This window comes from Pempheris klunzingeri, chromosome 16 (assembly GCF_042242105.1).
Source record: "Pempheris klunzingeri isolate RE-2024b chromosome 16, fPemKlu1.hap1, whole genome shotgun sequence".
NCBI lineage: Eukaryota > Metazoa > Chordata > Actinopteri > Acropomatiformes > Pempheridae > Pempheris > Pempheris klunzingeri.
This window is the reverse complement of record NC_092027.1, coordinates 8,430,774-8,449,937: the sequence shown is the minus strand read 5'-3', so window position 1 is coordinate 8,449,937 and position 19,164 is coordinate 8,430,774. Positions and strand designations below refer to the sequence as shown.

At 45.0% G+C, this 19,164-nt stretch overlaps 1 protein-coding gene across 1 annotated transcript; it reads right to left on the bottom strand.

The window, feature by feature from the left end:
* Positions 1-765: 765 nt before the first annotated feature.
* LOC139215521 (adhesion G protein-coupled receptor B1-like) lies at positions 766-18,776 on the bottom strand. Its single transcript, XM_070846507.1, has 31 exons — positions 18,074-18,776; positions 16,952-17,101; positions 16,756-16,854; positions 16,389-16,550; positions 15,814-15,978; positions 14,407-14,571; positions 14,149-14,313; positions 13,950-14,051; positions 13,731-13,837; positions 13,405-13,599; positions 13,146-13,214; positions 11,864-11,972; positions 11,183-11,326; positions 11,024-11,093; positions 10,711-10,813; positions 10,260-10,303; positions 8,018-8,144; positions 4,508-4,611; positions 4,275-4,377; positions 3,980-4,130; positions 3,788-3,857; positions 3,609-3,675; positions 3,418-3,503; positions 3,038-3,209; positions 2,818-2,913; positions 2,664-2,703; positions 1,868-2,487; positions 1,707-1,742; positions 1,482-1,586; positions 1,201-1,251; positions 766-963 (listed from the first exon to the last, which is right to left on the bottom strand). The coding sequence occupies exons 1-31, from the start codon at positions 18,774-18,776 to the stop codon at positions 766-768; spliced, it is 4,578 nt and encodes a 1,525-aa protein (XP_070702608.1).
* Between the last annotated feature and the right edge of the window lie 388 nt (positions 18,777-19,164).

Sequence of the window (19,164 nt, the reverse complement as noted above, 5' to 3'; positions counted from 1 at the left end):
AGCACTATCAGCATGATTACACCTGTTCTGCAGTAGCAGAGTTATATTCTCAATATGTCTCACGGAAGAGTCTCATTTTAGGCTTTTTAAAGCAGTTCCAGGTGTGAAGCAGTGCCAAAAAAACAGAAAAAAAACAGAAAAAATAAAATAACCCACGGCACAAAAACAAAATGTGTGCCCATCTACCAAACTGCAGAATGTTGGACTCCAAGCATGAAACTGGGCCCTTATGCTCTCTTGCCTTGTCCTATTTTGGAAGGTAACTTGGCTGGAAGAGGAGCAGCCAAGAGTTCCGGTTGCTCCTCCCAAGAAGCTGGGAGGACACACCGTGTTGTATTATGTTATTTTTCTCCAAAGTTAAGTTGAAGGAAAAAAGAAGCACAGACATGTCGCCCACATCCTCTGAACCCAGGCTGAAGGGTTCAGGAAACTCCCAGTGAAGCATCAATGGAACCATAGCCAGTCCTGGTCCATGGAAACCACAAACCGCTCCACTAACCCTTTGACCTTCAAAGCACTCAAGCACGAGATGCTTCAAGTCCACACAGAGAAGCTACATTAAACACCTCATCACCACCTCTTCTCCTTCATCTCTACTTCTCTCCCTTCCTTCTTGCTCTGGTTGAGGGTTTGAAGACATTGATTCGGGGACCAACTTTCTCACTTTCATGGTTTCCTCTACTCTCTCCATATAGGATCCCATTCCCAAACCAAAAAGGTGACCAAGGTGAAATCAGGTGGCTTCGCGAGCCCCCCTCCTTCCCCTCAGACCTCTGTCTGCAGGTCGATGATGTCCTGCCCCACCAGAGGGATGGTGGTGCTGGTCTTCTCCCACTCCACAGAGTGCAGCTCCAGAGGTGAGGCAGCTAGGGGCTCCAGGTCTTTACGCACCCATGCAGGGGGTGACTGTGGTATTCCCCGGACTCCCTCCCACGGCCTCTCCAGAGGAGCCTGCTGTTTGTCCTGTTGATGTACAAAGAGGAGCCACTTTAGAACTGCTGCCACCCATCAGCCTTGAGCAATTCTGATTTAATCAAAATGAAATGGGCCTCAATTACATCAGAGGTGATTTTCTAATAATGAAAGTCATATTGCCATCTGGGGACATTATTCCTCCTTGAGGCAAGTGTATTATCTAAAAGTGTGTCTTGTCTATATGCAGTAAATTTTGAGTTTGTGAGGTTGTATATAAACACTCACACTGTGGTTCGTTTTGTCACTTCCTCCTGATGACACACTCCATCTCACAGACTGTAAGAAGGAAGGAAGAAAATACATCCATATTGAAATGACCTCAAGGGAATGACAACCATAGTTCAATACACAAATCACTGGTTGTTTTATAGGGTCACTTTCACATCCAAGAATCTCTTTAAACAATGGAATTGCCTCTGTTTCCTTTTTACTCTTTATCTGTTTTGTTCTGCATTTCCTGAAAATTAATGGAAATGGATGATGAGCATAATATCATGATGTGTTACCTTGCTGTCAGAAGCAGGCGACTCTCTGTCTTTCTCAGCATGATGTAGCTTCCTGTTTAGGTCCTGGAACATGTTCTGGTGGCGTTTCTTCGTGTGCATTATTTTCTGCAGAAGGCAAAGAAAAAGACATTTTACTCTCAAAATTAATTATTGCTAAAATGCATTTAATATATATCATATTTCATTTATAATATCTTCAAAAGACATCATCCAAATAATATTTACCTCAAAGTCCAACTCAGCATAACGGGATTTCTGTCTCTGCAGAGAAAAAGAAAGACAAAGAAAATTGCTTTAGTTTCAGATTCATGTTAGATGCAAAAAAAAAAAAAAAAAGCATAAATCAACTATTCTGCAAGAGGTCTCACTATTCCATCTCCTCTTACCTCCAAGGAGCTCATGGATAGCGTGGAGATGGTCTCACTCTTGGACATCATGGAGTTCATGGACTCGAAGGTGTTCTCCAGGCTGCTGTGGGTGATGTGAGACTCACTGGACATGTTGTGGATGTTCTGGATGGGCGAGTCTCTCTCTGAGTACGACACGCTGATCTGGTCTGGGGGGATCGATTTCATCCCGAAGGCAGCCTGGGGCTCGGCAAAAGGCCCGCTGAGGTGCATCAATCTGGCCTGTGGCAGCTGCTCCACGCTGATGTTGTATTTTGTTGGGTCATCTTTGGGCTTGGACCTCAGGGTGGAGGTAGTGTTGGGCATGAGGACGTAACCGCTGCCGTCGGACATGCTGCCCTCGGCCTGAGCCCGAGCGAGATCGGCGTCCAGCTGCTTGAACAGCTCTCCCTCGCAGACATACACGGGTTTCCCACAGGATGGGTCGACTCCTCCTGCCAGACGGCTCTTCTCTCTCTTCAGGGTGAGGGTGTGGCTGGAATACTCGGGGACTGCCTGCATGTGGCTCTTACTGGGGTTGGATGGGAGGGTGTGGAAGTTGGAGCCCATGGGAAGAGGCAGCTGAGGAGGAGGCATCTTCTCTTCAGAACTCTTCATTCCTTTTAAGATGCAAGAGAGAGTAGAAATATAAGAAAACCATGCTAAATCAGAAAAATTTGTTTCAATAAATATGTTTTATGTTTTTATGCGTGATTGGAGGTTTTAAGAGCGAGGCTCAAAGAAATTCAAATGTAAATGGAAAAATGGTTAAGAGCAACAGGAAAAAGGAGCTTACCTTGTCTGCTTGAATCTCCATCCTTTTCGTTATCAGACTGCTGATAAAAGAATAAAAAATGTTCTATCAGTGCTTAATGTATGCACATATTCATTTGGGATAAAATGCAAGAGGCACTCAAGACATTAAAAAGGCAATAAGCCAAGAAACTTACCATATGCTGGGTGTGGCCATTGTGAAGGGAACTGCCAGAGTCTCCATTGCCGTCGTCCTTGCGGTCGACTACTCTGCACTTTACAGCTTCTTGAACCTAATGGATGGAGAGAAGAATTCAGGAAATTGTAACCTCACATAGCAAACCAATCAACAACAACAACAAATAACTTTTATTTCATTTCGTGTTACTCCAAATTCATCCAAATAATTTTCCTTACCTCTCTACGCAGGATGCAGTGAACCATGACAATGATAAAACCCTCTAGAGAGTCAAAGACGGCAAAGAGGATCTGGAAGAGGGCGGAGCGGCGGTCTGTGATGGCCAGGACAGCGGACATCCAGGTGAGGGCCAAGAGGGGCAGAACCACGCAGGAACTCCACAGTGATGCCCTGCAGGGTGAGAAAACAACCGATTAAACACAACAGGTTCACACAGGCTGCAATGGACTTCTGTTTCTAGACCGACAGAGCTCTATTCACTTCTGTTGTTTGATTGTGAGGCTTGATATCAAAGCACACCATCAATATACCTGTAATGGCACCGATGAGGGCGATAAGCGCAACACTCTAGTGTATGGAGAAGATCAATAAGACCTACCCGGCTCTCTCCTTCAGCTTCACATCGGTGATGCCGTCCTTGGATACCAGCTTGTTGAAGACCAGAATACCAATGACCATATTCACCTGTTTGCAAGAAAAAAAAAACATGAATGAGACAATCTAATAATGGGTAATGCACTTACAAACAGACGTTGTGATAGATTGGGACGTCAAAGTCGGAATATGTACCAAAACAACAGCTGCAGCAGGGCCGACGAAGGAGTAAAGGAGTCCGCCCTCAAGAGACAGCCAGCAGCTAGAAAAGAGAAGGAGGAAGAATATTAATGCTTGAGCTAAGGGAAGAGTTTTTCAGAATAAATGCACAGAACAGAGAAGCCCCCAAAATGTCAGGCTGAGACTAGACTTACTAGTTGACAGTGCCGTATCCCTTAGCTTTTGTGAAACCCACAGACACAGCCACCACCAGGGCAGGAAGACCTGCAAGACAGAAAATATGCAAAAGAGAGAGAAGTTAGAACCTAAAAAGATTTTTAAAAAGCTTTTGAGAAAACTGATGCAACAGAGGTAGGGAAAAAGGAGATTAAGACAGGTGCTCTTACCCCAACCTAAGCACAAGAAACGCTTGCGGATGATGCGGTTGCGCAGACGACCAGTGACAGCCATGTATGACTGCCAAGCTTCTGTCAGCACCCAGCAGAAAGAGGAGAGGAAAAAGAAGTGCAGGAGAGCAGCTACGAGAGTGCACACCACCTGTGGGAGCCCAGAAGGAAGGGGAGATAGAGAGAAAATATGAGAAATCTATGTCAGTGGTGCAGCTACTTCCAAAACCCCCAAAGCAGTGAGTTTCAGAGAGGTTTAAAAGAGAGGGCAGGATTGGTTGGAAGAGTGCCATACCTTGTTGCGAGCCTGAGTTTGTCCAATGAGAATGAGGGCATTGGAGCATATAATGGACAGGCAGAAGTTGATGAGGATAACGGAGCGCTCGGAGCGGATGTACCTGGAGTTTTGAAAAGGGAAAGGAAAAGAATGAGTTTAGGGATGAGTGGGTAGAGGAAAGAGAAACCAGAGCACACAGCGTATAATATTAGGGGCCGACATGGCTGGACTTTGCTCGTAGGGTTACTTACTTCCACACAGAGACGTAGATGATGATGAGGAGCAGCAGGGTGAGAGAGGAGACCCCACAGCCAACGATGAGAGTCACGGACGGGAGCAGTGCCTTGTCCATGATCTGCGGAGAGGAGACAACACAAAAAATGCCTCTTAGAGCTGATTACCAACACGCACACATTCATGCAGGGGAGAAACCAGCACTGAAATCCACACACACACACACACATTGCACATTGCATACATGCACTAGCGAAGCCTCTGGGTGTGCGCTATCTGGAATAGCAGACAGCTCCCTGTAGGCAAACAGTTGAATGGCACAATCAGGCCACGGCTGAGGCAAGGTGACCCCAAGGTGAACATGTCAGAAAGATGGAGCTGCAAACTAAACAAATGGTCAGGGTCACTGCATTCCTCCATTGAGCTTTTGAGTCAGCAAATGAGGCGAGGAGGATACTGCACATATATCTCCCTCAAATAAGCGTGTGTGTGTGTGTGTGTGTGTAAGTGGGAGGGGGGGTGTTCAATTCCCGGGGGCAGTTCAGGGGGGCTTGCTGTGTTCAGTCATTAGTTTGAGCTGATACAGCAACCTTCTAATCATTGACAGACATCCTGAGCTCCTCACTTTCTCACTCCTTCAGCTCGGTTGGTGCCAACCAGCAGCTCCTTGCCCATCCCTGCAGGAATGAACAGGTGGACCATTATCACCGGTGCATTAATCTGCCACCACCTGCCCTCCTGATCTCTGACAGCAGCTTAGCGCCTGTCACTGCCAGCGGCGGTGACCGTCCCATGTTTCAAACAGCCCTAGCACCGAACCTCTAGTGCAGGAAACAGAGGAGGGATTGTCTTTTGCCCGTCTTCCCTGCTGCTCAGTCACCTGGAGGGGCGACGGGTCGCTGCTGCACACACAAATCTCAGCTCCTTGAGACTTCACAAAGCCCTCGCTGCATGGTTACACACTTACGAACCCCTCCAGCAGCTGACTGTGTGGTTTCACTGCATCCATAATCTTTGTCTGTCTCACACCTACTCTAGAGGCTTTAATAAGGTTTTAAATCAATCTAACACCCCTGATCAAGTTGTCATCACCACAAAGCATGTGAGCTGGATGAAAATCATTTGGGATATGGGTAAAGGCCTTCATTGACTATACTTTTGATCACATATTGAGGGAGAAAAAGGCTCCAAAATGTGAGTGAGAAAAGAAACAGTCCACATATATAATAAATCTGCAGGTATCAAATTAGCACAGATAGAGGGGGGGGAAATAGACACGGCTTTGGCCTTCATTTGATTTATGATGGCCATAAATTCTTATATTGCAAGCGTATGTGAAGCATGGCTTCTAACATGTTTGCCATTATTGATGGTGTCTCAGAATTTCAAACAGTACAATACTGAGCCCTGAAGGATTGTTCTTCTCTATGTGCTCCACATAGGCTTTTCTGATATCAAAGCACAGCTGATGAAGTCTGGCCCACAGCAGCCAAAGACTAATTTAGTGTGGCAAATTTGTTTCAAAATTTTTCCAACTACATCAGAAGCGCCCCAAAACAGATGGCAGATAGCAGAGCGGTGAGCTGTCTTTTTCCTTCAGCCTTTATCGAATGTGGGGAAAGAAAAAAACAACACGGGTGATACAGTCTGTTCTGTTCCCTCTCTTCCCAGTCCCTATATCTGGGTTGATGCCTGCTCCACGGGCCGCTGAGTGAAATCCAGACAGCCAGTTTGACCTAAATATGAAGCATGTCTTCTGCCTGTCCTTGACCGAATCACATGTTCTCATTTTTAATAAATCAGAAGCGGGGGAAGGCAGAATGTGCAGAGAAACCCTTAACCATTACACTTCTCTGCTGTTTTTTTCATAATTGATTACCCCAGTGGTCAAGGGCATCTGCTGTACTAACTACGAGGCTTGCTCCCACTGGACCATCATGCTTCCTTCACACATGAGGCTACAGGACTCCTGAAATCAGACCATATCCAATGAGAGCTAACACACTGCAGTATCTGGCTGTTGTTCACATCCCCTCACTTCTCTCTCTCTCTCTCTCTTTCTGCCTCTCGCTGGTGTTTCTCATAGGGCTCGCAGGAAGATGTTGTTGAAAATGTCCACGGCCCACATCAAAGGATGGATGGAGAGGCAGGCAGGGGGAGAGAGGAGGAAGCATCAATGCATGACCAGACGTCTGTCTCTTATTGGTCCGCCACTCTGGTATTTTCAGACTAGCTGCTGTGGCCGAAGAGGAAGGAGGAGGAGGATGAGGAAGGGGGGGGGGTGGATGTAATCGAGAATTCAGAGATATTGGCGGACGGAATGATTGCCGCAGCTGCCTTTTTTTACTGTTGCGGGAGGTTGAAAGGAAGGGGGTATGTGCAGCCTATAACAAATATGGGAGGTGCTGCTCAGACTGGCAGCAGCAAGACAAATCAAATCTAGGATGTAAACAACAGGTTGGGGGGGAAGAAATGACGAGACCGAATGGGCTCAGCAGCAGAAAAACACTGCAGTCCAAATTCATGAGCTGCTTTGCCACAGACTGCACAGGAAATTAATCAAATGCACATTTGAAATATACATTTTTTTTTCAACCTAATAGACATCTGTTGATTGCTTTTTGTGTGCAGCAGCAGCAGGCAGATGCACAGCAGAGATGGACAGGCCATTTCCTCTGTCCTGGGGGGCTGTTCAGAGAGGAGAGGAGGTAGGAGGGGGCTGTGTGTGTGTGTGTGCGTGTGTGTGTGTGTGTGTGTGTGTGTTTTCTTCAGCATCTCAGTTATCAAAAATCACAGAGGCCGAGATCGCGCTGCAGAAGCCGTTACCACGGCAACTGGAGAGCGAGCAGCTTTAGAGGCAACCCAGTCTAAGGGAGCAAATTACACATTGTCTTTGCGCATGAAATAGAGCGATGCGCGATGATAGATTTCGGTAATCAAAGTGTCCTGTGCGCACAAATTGTCCTGCACTAACTCTGTTTACTTATGCTTACATGCATTATTTAAAAAAAATCAAGCATAAATGCCAACCCAGATTACACATTAATCAAAAAAAAAGTCATTTACAGTGATTGAGTTAATAATTTAGATCGATGTTTCTTAATTGCCGTGCAAACAGCAACATAAGCTGTTTCCCAAAGCTGCCATAATATTTATTCAGTCAATTATGCAGCTGACTGCAATCAAATAAGCATCAAATTAACAAGCTCGTGCAAAATCGACAAGCCAATATGCAACTCATAATGTTTTCATTAAAAAAAAAAAAAAAAATGAAATTCCTGCATATCAACACGTTGCTCGGTTATTTCCCCTCAATAAAAACAGCCAGGCTGTAAATTCTCCGATCAGCGGCACCTGCACGGAGACAAAGAGGTGCAGGCAGGCAGCGCTACAGCAAACCGCTCGAAAACAACATCTACTGACCGCATCCACACACACCAACACACGCACTGCACGAAACATTTAAGACGAATCGCGGAAAACAAACAAACAAACGAGCACACATTGTGAATAGACAGAGGACTTACCGAGTCGAAGTTGACGCGCGCTAAAATGGCGAAGGTGGAGAGGCTGTCACACACGCATTTGGTTCTGAATGAATGAACGGGGACCGCTCTGCAGCTCCGAGCAGACCAAGACCCAAGCAGAGAGGAACTGCACAAGGAAGGAGAGGGAAAGGCAGCGACTGGTTAGGAGAGGGGAGATCTGACAAATCTCTCATGTGAATGTACCTTTGAACATTTTCTCATGTACATGGAGAAACAAATGCATTTGAAGCATCCTGCTTATCCATAAGGATCACATTTTAGATTATTTAGATACATTTAGAAAAAATGCTCATTGTTTTATATTTCATATAAGATTTGAATACAAAAATATTAGTTCTGTGATCCAGTATGAGAAATATAAATATTATTTTGATACAACTTGAGATGCTAAATTACATCTCCTGAAAACCTAGATGGCTCTTTGATTTACGCTATTAAGAGCCATCTGTGCCATGATTAATGGTGATAGGCCTTCATAAATCTCATCATTAGCATAATCTGTATCATTTCTTGTTATGGGCAATCTTTCCTCAGTTGACATGAGATTATTGGCAACATTTTCCCAGTGCACTGGGGACAAAGGACAGCGTGTTCCCTTTTTTTTTGAAAGAAGAAGGGGAATGTGAAGTCAATCTGAATTATGATTATTTCTCCATCATGAGGAAATCTACACTCAATTGAAGTGTGTTTGTATTTATGCGATCAAAGTCAGAATAAAAGTAATGTATATGTCACAGTTATCCTCACTCACACTGTGCCAAGCCTGATTAAACAAAAAAAAATGAAGAAATGACATTTCAAACAGAAAGTAAAATCAATAGTGAGTGCTTCATTGAGGCCATCATTTGAACTACAAATCACTAAATCTACACTGTTTTGCTCAGATCTTGTTCTGAGATGTTTCCACACAAAAATCTCTGTATGCCAGAGAGCACAGAGGAGGTTAACGCGATGAGCAGCACCCTCTGACTCTGACTGACTGGTGAGTACAAAGGGGCACCACAGCCAGCAGGTCCAGTCTGGCACAGAGTGTCATGGGCGGACGGCCGCGGGGCAAAATCATCATGACAGTTAACTGGAATGACATCTAAGCAGGCTTGGCTGCACGGTTTAATGTGCGCTATGTTTAAGTGGTCATTTCATGCAGATGGGTTAAATGTTGTGTGATGCAAAGTAAGCCAAAAGAGCTGCAGAACATTTCAGCTGTATCCATCTGGTAAAGTTCATTGGCGGAGGCTAATGGAGGACTTCCTGTGATCGGGCATATGCAGCTCTGCAAACAAGCATTGACCCCAAACTCTGCCATTAGCCAGAACGTCGTCCTCGGCCATTTCCACTGTCTCTATCCTCCCATTAATCACATCCGCTGTCAAAAGTGAATCTAATCTGACTACAGGCACATTGCCCTCCCTCCGAAAATATAAGAGTTAATTACATTTTCTCCTTTGATTCATTTTTGCTTTTGCTTGTGCATTGACTCTGGTTGTAATGGTTTATGTGAGAAGGTGTGGGGGGTATCTGGATGCAGCTGCATTTTCATTTCTTATCTGTCCCCCACAAGTGTACAAATCTATCTAAATGCAAATGGTGCACCTGTGTATTCTTCAGGAGGGCAGAGTGGGCCTCGGGCTGATTGATCCAGGCCAGACCAACAGGAGCTACTTTCATAAGTCATTCAAATGCATCTAAGCATCTTTAAAAACTCCCACGCGCCACAGCCATTAACCTCGGCAGTGACATATGAACATGACTTACAGGCAGGGGAGGCAGAGCTGCCATTGTCTTTAGATTGACACTCTGAGGTCTGACCTATAGGGACGCTGTGATGAATTTATTCACTGATGTATGTAATGAGGTTAGAAGTGTTGTCTGTGTATTTTTCCCTCCTCTAGATGTGGTTCATTTAAAGCGATGCAGGAGACAGTTGGATCGAAGTGAAGTGTCACGCAGCTAGAACCACTAAAGATCACTGAGGTTGTCATTTCTTAATTCTGTGTGCAAGCACATCAGACAGCTGAGTGAGACTCAATGCTTCTGCCTGGTAGACATTATCAAGGGGGGGTTGAAAGTTCATATGCAGTGACAGATGTATGACTGAAAGGACCTCAGCTATAAGTGACGAGATAAACAACAACATGGCAGATCAACAAGGACAGAAAATAGATGTGAGTGATGGGTAGGTGCACATTTAAGGAGAGACACATCTGACGTTCATACTTACGTTTCACTTTCATCCCACGAGAGGCAAGTCTCATTCATAGTGCCCTGCGAAAAAGAGGCAGATGGAGAAGTCAGTGTGTGGAATCTCTGCAGAACTGTGTAGGTTGGGACAGAGTACTGTAAATGTGTGAGATGCAACAGCTTGATCCCAGTCACCTGCCCACATTTCTCGCTACCCTCCCCCGCAATGCATGTACAATACTAAAAACAGCTCCTTATCAGCTACAGGAACTAATTACTGCACATGATTTCTCATCATCGTCAACTGACAGTTTGATTCTGCTGTGATCTTTGCCGGGTTTCAACTGACACGAGTATAAGTAAAAGTCACAGTGTCACTGCAAATGTCAACAAAATGTCAGGCTCGGCGTTCTGCGGTGAGCAAACACCCAGAGGGAGGCTGATATTTTTGCGTAAGGCTCAATTAGATAGTGTGACCATTAGGGACTTACATTGTGGAGGTGGGGGAACTCAATCTCAACGGGGGATGACAAAAGAGTCGGTGTGGGCTTCACAATGACTGTTACCACCTTGGAGTTGAGGAGGGTGGTGTTACTGTGGAGAAAGAGGAAATTACACCGTTAGTGTCGTCCATATGAGACAAGGTCAGGGTTTGACATGAGATATCTGCAAGGCCTTAAATTGAAAAATCATAAGGTGTGTAAGTTAAACCAAGAATATAGAAGTAGTGAGTCTTTCAAGGAAGGGCGCCATCTTGTGACAATAAAATATATTTCATGTTTAAAAGCAGGGAAATTATCTTACCTCTGGAATGACAGAATGGAAGCAAGGTTTCTGTAGAGGACGATGCCAGTCACAAAAGCATCATTGCCATCTGGGGAAAACAAAAATGCCTGCTTAGATCTAAATTCATGAGACATAAGCACAATGATTGATCTAGAAAATAATGTATGTTTGTCCTACCAGACTGCTCAATGGACAGAGCATCACGGGACACCGAGATCTTCTCCTCAGAGGTCCTGACCCAGTCCAACATGCCCCTCCAGCCCTTCACAGGGAAGGTGAAGTTGGAGCTAGTAGTTGTCGGGCGCTTGTGGATGCTCAGCACTGAGAAGGACAGAGATTGTGAGAGAGGGGCTTCATTAGTGCACAACACTTAAAGGTCATCTACTTCTACACATTTTTTTCTGCACTGTGTTGGTTGAAGAATCCGCTAATGCCAAGGACATTTTGGTTTCATGCGTCATGTGTGTGTCTGACCGGAGGACTCATTCCCTTCTAAATCCTGTGAGAATGTCACCTTCACTGAGCCAAAATGGTCAAACAAGTCACAGAGACTGACTCAGAGTGTGAAGTTTACAGTTATTCTTACGACATTTGACAGATTACTAAGTTTGTGTTAAAAGCCATACACTCTGTTTGTTAAGCCAAATATACTGCAACATCTTGGAGGTGGCATATGTTATATGGTATAGCTGATGGGCTTGACATGCTGTCAAAGTGATAACTGATGCATTCTGCTGCTTATACAGACTCAGATTCACAAGTGAGATTAAGATTGATGCACTCTCCGGCTGGAGAAAGGACAAATCATCCTGACTAGACATGAACAGAGAGCAGCTGGCAGAGGAAATTAGGGCTCACCTAAATTCTCGGTGACTTCATAAATGTCCTGAAAGCCGCTCATTTGCATACCGATCATGTTCACAAAGTCCTCAACAAGGCGGAGGAACCCTTTAATGTTGTCACCCATCTGGATAAAAGAGAAAAAAGGAAGAGAAAATGAAGAAAAGTCAGAAAGAGTGCAAATAAGAAAAAGGGGCAGGGGCACAATCATGTAGTTTCAAAAGTTTCATTATATGCAATTTGCACAATTAGTATAATTAGGCACTTAGGCGAGGCTACGGTTTATTGATCACATGCCCATGTCTAGATTTCCTATTCTTGTGTCGGTCCAGCTTGTACTTACTATTTCAGAGCACAGCGAAGTGAAAAGAGAAGAGAAAAAAAGCACTTGCTGCTATGCAACCTCAGAACTTCCTTAAGGCCATAAATGGGCAGGCTGTTGATTCATACTCAGGTTTTTTGTGCTCAGTGGAAGGGAGGGCTGCCTGACTTGCGTGTCTCTGACGCAGAACTGCAGCGATGTGGGCACAAGGTGTGTGCTTGAATTCGATGTGCTGTCTGCGTCCCCTTACAACTGCCATCGGTATGTAGGATGGCATAGAGACTCACAGATTGCAAAGTGGGCGTAGTGATTTTCCCTGATTCAGTCTCACTCTTCTCTCTCTCTCTCTCTCTCTCTCTCTCTCTCGCTGTCACCTTGAAGTGCCACTGTTTGCAGTGGCCTTGGTAATTCACAATGCAGTTTTCAATTTTTGCACAACTATATGTTTACTCTCTGTGGGCTTTTTTTGTTTGTCTAACTTTTCTACAATTGCTTGTCTTTCTCAGGGAACTCGAATAGTAACAACTGTTGCTTCCCTCACTGTAGCTGGAACACTGACTTCATGTGTCACGCAAATGTGAAAGTACATCAACAGGTGGTTAAATGGATCTACTAAGTTCTGCGTAGTCTTTTTAATAAAAAGTCTAATTACTTATGAACTACTCTAAAAGATAAATGAGTCGAGCACTAGATGTGTAGTTAAATGCTTTTGTTCATGTAAAGTCTAATCTGAGATCATTTTGGCGTCACACTCTTGCTCTATTCTAAACCAATGTTTAGGTGAGTAAAAGGGCATTAGGGAGTGTTGATAATTGCAAGTGTCACACTAAACTTCTCATACACACCCCTGCAACACTCTCCCTGAATTTGTCCTGCACACACTCATCCCATCACAAGAATGCTAGCACAACAGACTTATTTTCTCCCCTGCTCACATTCATGGCAAACCACTCATATATACACCCTCTTATCACGTACCAGCTGTGCCTCTTCCCATTTATCACGGTGTTCTTCTTTCAGTAAGTTGCTGATGGTTTGGACGTAGTTCTGCAGATCATTAAATGGAGACAGAGGTGTAAGATGATACAAAATCCTACTTAATTGGATTCTATTTTTGATCAGAGAAGCATGAGAGAGTGCTACATACATTAGATGTTCTTTTTGAATAGACATATTTGAAACATTGTCAAGACTGAACCAGTCCTTTCAGTTGATAATTAATATGATTTCAGCCTACCTCAACATCAGCATTGCTCAGTCTCAGCCTGGTTCCCTTGTACAGTTCAGTGGTGTTCTTCAGGATTTCCATGACGGCCAAGAGGTCGCCGCTGTACTTGGCCCCTTCGTCGGAGGAGAATCTCAGGCGCGAAATCACCTCAGCAACCCCATCCACACTCTGCCCCATCTGCGCTTTGGAGACGTAGTCCCTCGACTACAGAAGAAGAGGGTAATCTGAATCTTTGACATGCACTGGTTTGATTATACTACTGGGAAATTAGCCATATGGGGACACAACAGGTGAGGTATTTAGCATTTTAATTAGGGTACATGTTCTGGGCTTACCAGCATCTGAATGTTCTCATAGTTCTTGGAGACGCACTGGATGTGAGTTGGGTTCTCCCAGGAGGCAAGACCTACAGCATCCAGGGTGCACCGGCGCAGAATCAGGCCTGTTAATGAGAGAAAGTATGTACTTGTAGTTGGCTTGATGGGGCATGATAAACAATCAAACATGTGTGAGGATACAGCCAAAGCATGCTGCTATCCCCACTGTCACTGTACCTGAGGCATCAGCAGGGCAGGCAATGGCAGCCATGTCCCCAGCTGGGGTTTTCTTCCAAACAACATCTCCGGTGTTCTGCTCAGGGCAGATCTCATGTGGCTCTATAACGTTACAAGGATAGGGAGAAAGATCAGAAATCTCTTTCCTTATTGATTTGCATTGAAGTGCGGCCTCAGCAAATGGTTTGGAGTCACTAACCAGGGCATCTCTTCTCACTGCAACGCCTCTGCTCTCCCTTTTCACCGGGGCAAGTCTCTCCACCAAAGAAAGGTCCTTCACAGACTCTCTGTCGGTGCTGGATTCCTCCACCACAAGTCTTGCTGCAGCTGCCCCAAGAGCTCCATGCATGCCAGCGTCCATCAACTAAAGACAGAGAATGTTTCATACCATAAACCACCATGAACTCTTATCTTTTATTTGGATAGTGAATCCTGAATATGGGAATTTCTTATTTACCGGGACAGTCTTTCAGGAAGCAGTTGGCTGCCTCTTTCCAGCTGCCATGGCACTCAGAGCCCCCGTAGGATGGCCCGTTGCACTCCCGTGTTCTCTGCATGGTGCCGTTGGAGCAAGAGGCAGAGCACACACTCCAGGCAGACCACTCATTCCAGGATCCGTCCACTAGAGGGAAGCAGAGGAACAGATAGAGAGTTACAGCAAGTGCAAGGACAAGACAGACCCCTCAAGCTACAGGCATCACGGCACACTCACTCATGCTATTAACGATTTCACATGACCTACTTCAGCTGAGTTTAAGTGAAACAGAAAGTTAGATCTTGGCTATCTGTCCTTCAAGAATGACTGCATGTGCCTCTTAACCTCTAAGATCCACTGGCCTCAAAACTTTACATCATAACATTGTGCATAGTTTAGTGCACTTAGCTGAAAAGACCACTTCCTAATGAAAGTTCAGTCCTGTGGTCAATGCTGCTCTAAATACTCTATATTGGATGCTTTTAAAAAAGGGCATATAGACATTAATGAGAGGGGATAACGATTGACCTCAGGAAACAGTTTTTGTATTCCAGATTAAATTTAGGGGTACAGCAGCCCTGAAAAGATTTTAAAAAACTTAGAAATAGAAAAATCTATCATTATTGCAATTAAATGCTACCTTGTAAGATGGTAAAATAGACTGGATAAAGTGGATAGTCTTAAAAAAGTTAGATTGGTCAAAATAAAAAGAAATCTATCATGCTAAATTGACTATTAAGGATGGCTCCATTTTCTAAACCTTTCAATTTCACATGAAATGTGTAATCATGTCTCAATAATGACTTTGCCTCACAGCCTGTCCTCTGACTTTAACAGGGATTCAGCTGTGGCGCAAAGAGACATCTGCTGATGGTAAGATGCAATTGCAAGAAAGAAATAGACTGTTGCATAGAAACAGAAATCACTTTTTGAACAAAAACACGTGTGATAACAATAACCACCAAACCCGATGACGGAAAATAGTAGAAAAAAACTGTACAAATTGCAACTGTGGCTTAATGACTTAAATCCTCTCAGCACATGAGTAGGTGGCAGGATAGAAAAGAAGTATGTCTCCAATACATTGGGTGACCATGAGCACTGTATGAGTCACTGGCAGTTATTATACAGCCACTGACTAATGCCCACAGAGGCTTTTATTCTGTGGATGCGTCAGATGTAATGTCAATCTCCCATTACAGTTGCTGTGTGTGATGTTGGTGATGGCAGTAAGTGGTTTAATTATCTGTCATAAATGAATCAGGTGGCTAAAGGGTCAAGTATGGTAGTAAAACAACAAACTTGCCTATTGAAGCAATAGTAGTTGCGTTGTTTTTTTTGGGTAATATGAGCTGCTTTTGTGTGTATCTTCTTTAAAACATGTCTCACCTGGGCAAACAGCAATGTTGCAGAACTTGGTTTGTCTTGAAGGGTCGCGGCATGGTTCTCCTCCATTCTGGGGCAGCTTGCATGTGCGGGTACGATCACGATAACCCCGGCCGCATGTGGATGAGCACAGGCTCCAGGGGGTCCACTCATCCCAAGCACCATCAACTACACATGGGTAACACACAAGGATATTTTGATGAAGCAAGTTGTAGTTTGTTTTAAAACTATACAATTTGTATTTTGGATTCATGGGCTGAGCACCACGGGCACATTTTGTAAACTATCCACGAGGTGGGGCAGTCTTCCACACAATCCCCGAGACACAGCACTAAATGCACCAACTACTATGGCAATTTACTTTATATTGAATCGCAGTCTGTTTTCCACAATCCAAATCTCAGTGTATGAAAGCTCACGTGCCCCTCCAACTTGTCTGCTTCTCTTTATCTACTTTTCCTTTGTGACTGGTGCTGTGCAACAGGAAATCATTAAGCAATAATGTGTCCCTTATATTTTCTAGATTCTCTTTTCTCCCTCTGTCACGCTCACATCAGAGAGAAGGAGGAACCACTCACCGGGACAAATGGCTGTGTTGTTGCAGGGCCGGTTCTCACGCAGGGATCCAGTGCACTGGGTGGTGAAGGAGGAAGTGGCACAGATGCGGGTACGACTCTGCCAGCCCTCTCCACAGGTGACTGAACATGAACTCCAGGAGGACCACTCATCTGCCTTAGCATCTGCAGTGGAAAACATAAATTAGCTCAGCACACAAGGCCCTCAAGACTTGGAAAGGTTACGATAATACTTTGTTGTAGTCTACTTGTTGCTTCTGTAATTGAATGCAGATACTTTCACTTTCCTTGCAGTAAGTTTTTTAATTCAACCCCTAACTACATTATGGTGTGTAAAATGCCTGTTAAGAGGACCTTCCCACTGCCTCACCTGTTTGGGTTGCAACAGCTCCAGTATTAGAATCATCTGCATTGTCTCTCTTCAAACCGACGATGGCTCGCAGACCCTGGCTCCTGTTGCGCTCTTTGCCTGAAAGAATTTGAAAATTGCATCATTATCGCATTGAATTTGAGCCATCTGCAGCTGAGTGCTCCCAACTAAATGACTAAATGACAGGTGGGCTTACCAATGCAAGCCTGAGGGTTGCAGGCACGGCCTTCTTCAACTGTTCCCTCACACACATTGTCCTCGGGCTGGCAGGCTCGGCTGCGCACCTGGACTCCACCACCACATTCCTGGCTGCATACTGACCAGCGGCTCCAACCAGCCCATCCCTCTGCGGGAAAACATCAGAAGAGGAGAGATATTAACCAAACTGATATTGCTGCAAGAAATGACTTGCAAATCTACTTAAGAGTAAGTTGGATAAGAGCTTGATATCTCCATTTTATTTGTAAAAAAATCCGTAGAGTAGAAAACAAAAGCATGACTCAACATGACCCTGCCTTTGTAAAGTTCATAATTAAGAACAGGAAGTGAATAATGTTTGTTTTATGTGCAGAGGATGAGCAAGGACGAGTCTTTGTGAGCCGCGCTGAACACTCAAGCCGATGGATGTTCCATTTTAAATAGTGATTGTTTTCTTTTATCCACTTCATGTGAACCACAGTAGAGCGGCGTGTGAGGCTGATAGGCGCGTTGCTATGGCGACCACAAGTGCTGCACTTCGATTTCCGCTGCCAGCTGACTGTGAGGTCTTTGTGCTCTTTTCAGCCCCTCCTCTCGACCCCAGCCTAACGCACAAACATGGCCTCTATCTCTCCCCAAAAGCCAGACTCTTTGCCAATCATTGAACCTAACATGCCTGTCTAAGACAAAATGAAGAGCTGGTGATGTGTGCGCTTCAGGCAGCCTTGTCAATAACGCCTGAAGATGCACCGGCAAATTTGTCGAACACCTTTGATTTACTACTCATTACTTTGTAGCGGCGGAGTGCACATCCTCTACCTGCTCTACAGACATGGATCATTACCCTCAGCAGCTCCTCTGACACAAACACTGACTGATAGCGGGGCTGCAGACTGCCTGCAGAGCTGTGGGGTCCTGGGGAACATAACCCCCTTCAGCATTCTGGTCTAGAGGATGGCATTACAAAACAACAAAACAAAACACAGGGGACACACTGTTTTTCTTCTTTTGAGGCGAGATGTTTAGATAAGTGCCCTGAGATAACTGGTCTTTCAAATTCTTTCACATTTCAGAAAGTTCACTCTGGAGGTAAATCAAAGCAAACATGTTGGAAACTTACTGATAATTTCAGCATCACGTCCGTTGTCTCTGGGAACAGGAAAGCATTTCTCAACGTAGACTCCACCCCTGTAGCAGCTTCCTGGCTTCCTCTTTGGGGCTTCCCAACACTGGCAGGGTGTATTCATGATGCCACAGGGATAATCGTGGGTGCTACTGGACAGGCACTTCTCCAGCCACTGGCACAGCATCTGGCAGGCAGGCATACTTGGGTTCCTCTTTCCAACAACCAGAAACTCAGCCTTGAACTCGCTGACATCATTCTGCACCTCTGCGATCTCCAGGCCGTTTCTTGGGGCCACCTTGCGGATCTGCAGGAACTGCTTGCTGGACTCCAGGTAGGTGACAGTAGTTGATGCATCGCACAGCCTGACCACCTCGTCGAAGCTCTCCATTCCCAGGTAGGTGCGGGAGGTCTCGATGAAGGAGTCGAACTGGAAGGTTCTGATCTGGCGGGGCACGCAGGAGTCGGTCGGCTTGGTGATTTTCATGTAGACGGTGTAGCGGCGGGGATCAGGATTCTGCAGGGTCCAGGAGCATGGCGTGGAGTGCAGGGTGGTTGTAGAGGAGAATACACCAAAGAAGCGACTCTGTTCCAGGGTGGCGCAGGTGGCGGAGGCTGGGCCGGAGGGAGTGCAGGAGGTCAAACCGAAGAAGAGCAGTACGAGGGCCACACAGGGGCCGGTAAGAGCTGACCACGCCATTGGGTCGGCTTAGGTAGAGGACGGTGTTCTTGCGTCTGTGATTGCTGGTGCAACCAAGTTGTTTCTTTGACTTCTTTGTTGCAAGTTACTGCACTTGTTTCAGATCTTTTGACTTATCAATGAAACCTCTCTCTGGATTTGCAGGTTTTAGTGCATCAGACAATCTGTCATGTCTGTATCAGTGAGGAAGCTGCACAGAAACAGGGGATGAAAAAGGAGAATCTGTCAGTATGTTCCAACATCTAAATAATAATAATAATATTAGTGTCCAGGATAAGAGCTTTCCCCAAATGAAATGCATTTTTTCAGATTATTAATGAGATGCCTTTTAATTGGATCCATTGCTGAACTGATATTTATGCATCAGGGATTTGCCTCTGATCACTAT

What these genes read in the sequence shown, in the direction of transcription:
- LOC139215521 (XM_070846507.1), bottom strand. Translation starts at nt 18,776, where the DNA reads ATGGCGTGGTCAGCTCTTACCGGCCCCTGTGTGGCCCTCGTACTGCTC. An exon ending in GGATACGGCACTGTCAACTA is followed by an intron (nt 3,676 to 3,787) that starts GTAAGTCTAGTC and finishes TCTCTTTTCTAG; the next exon opens with CTGCTGGCTGTCTCTTGAGG. An exon ending in ACTGCATCCTGCGTAGAGAG is followed by an intron (nt 2,914 to 3,037) that starts GTAAGGAAAATT and finishes TCCATCCATTAG; the next exon opens with GTTCAAGAAGCTGTAAAGTG.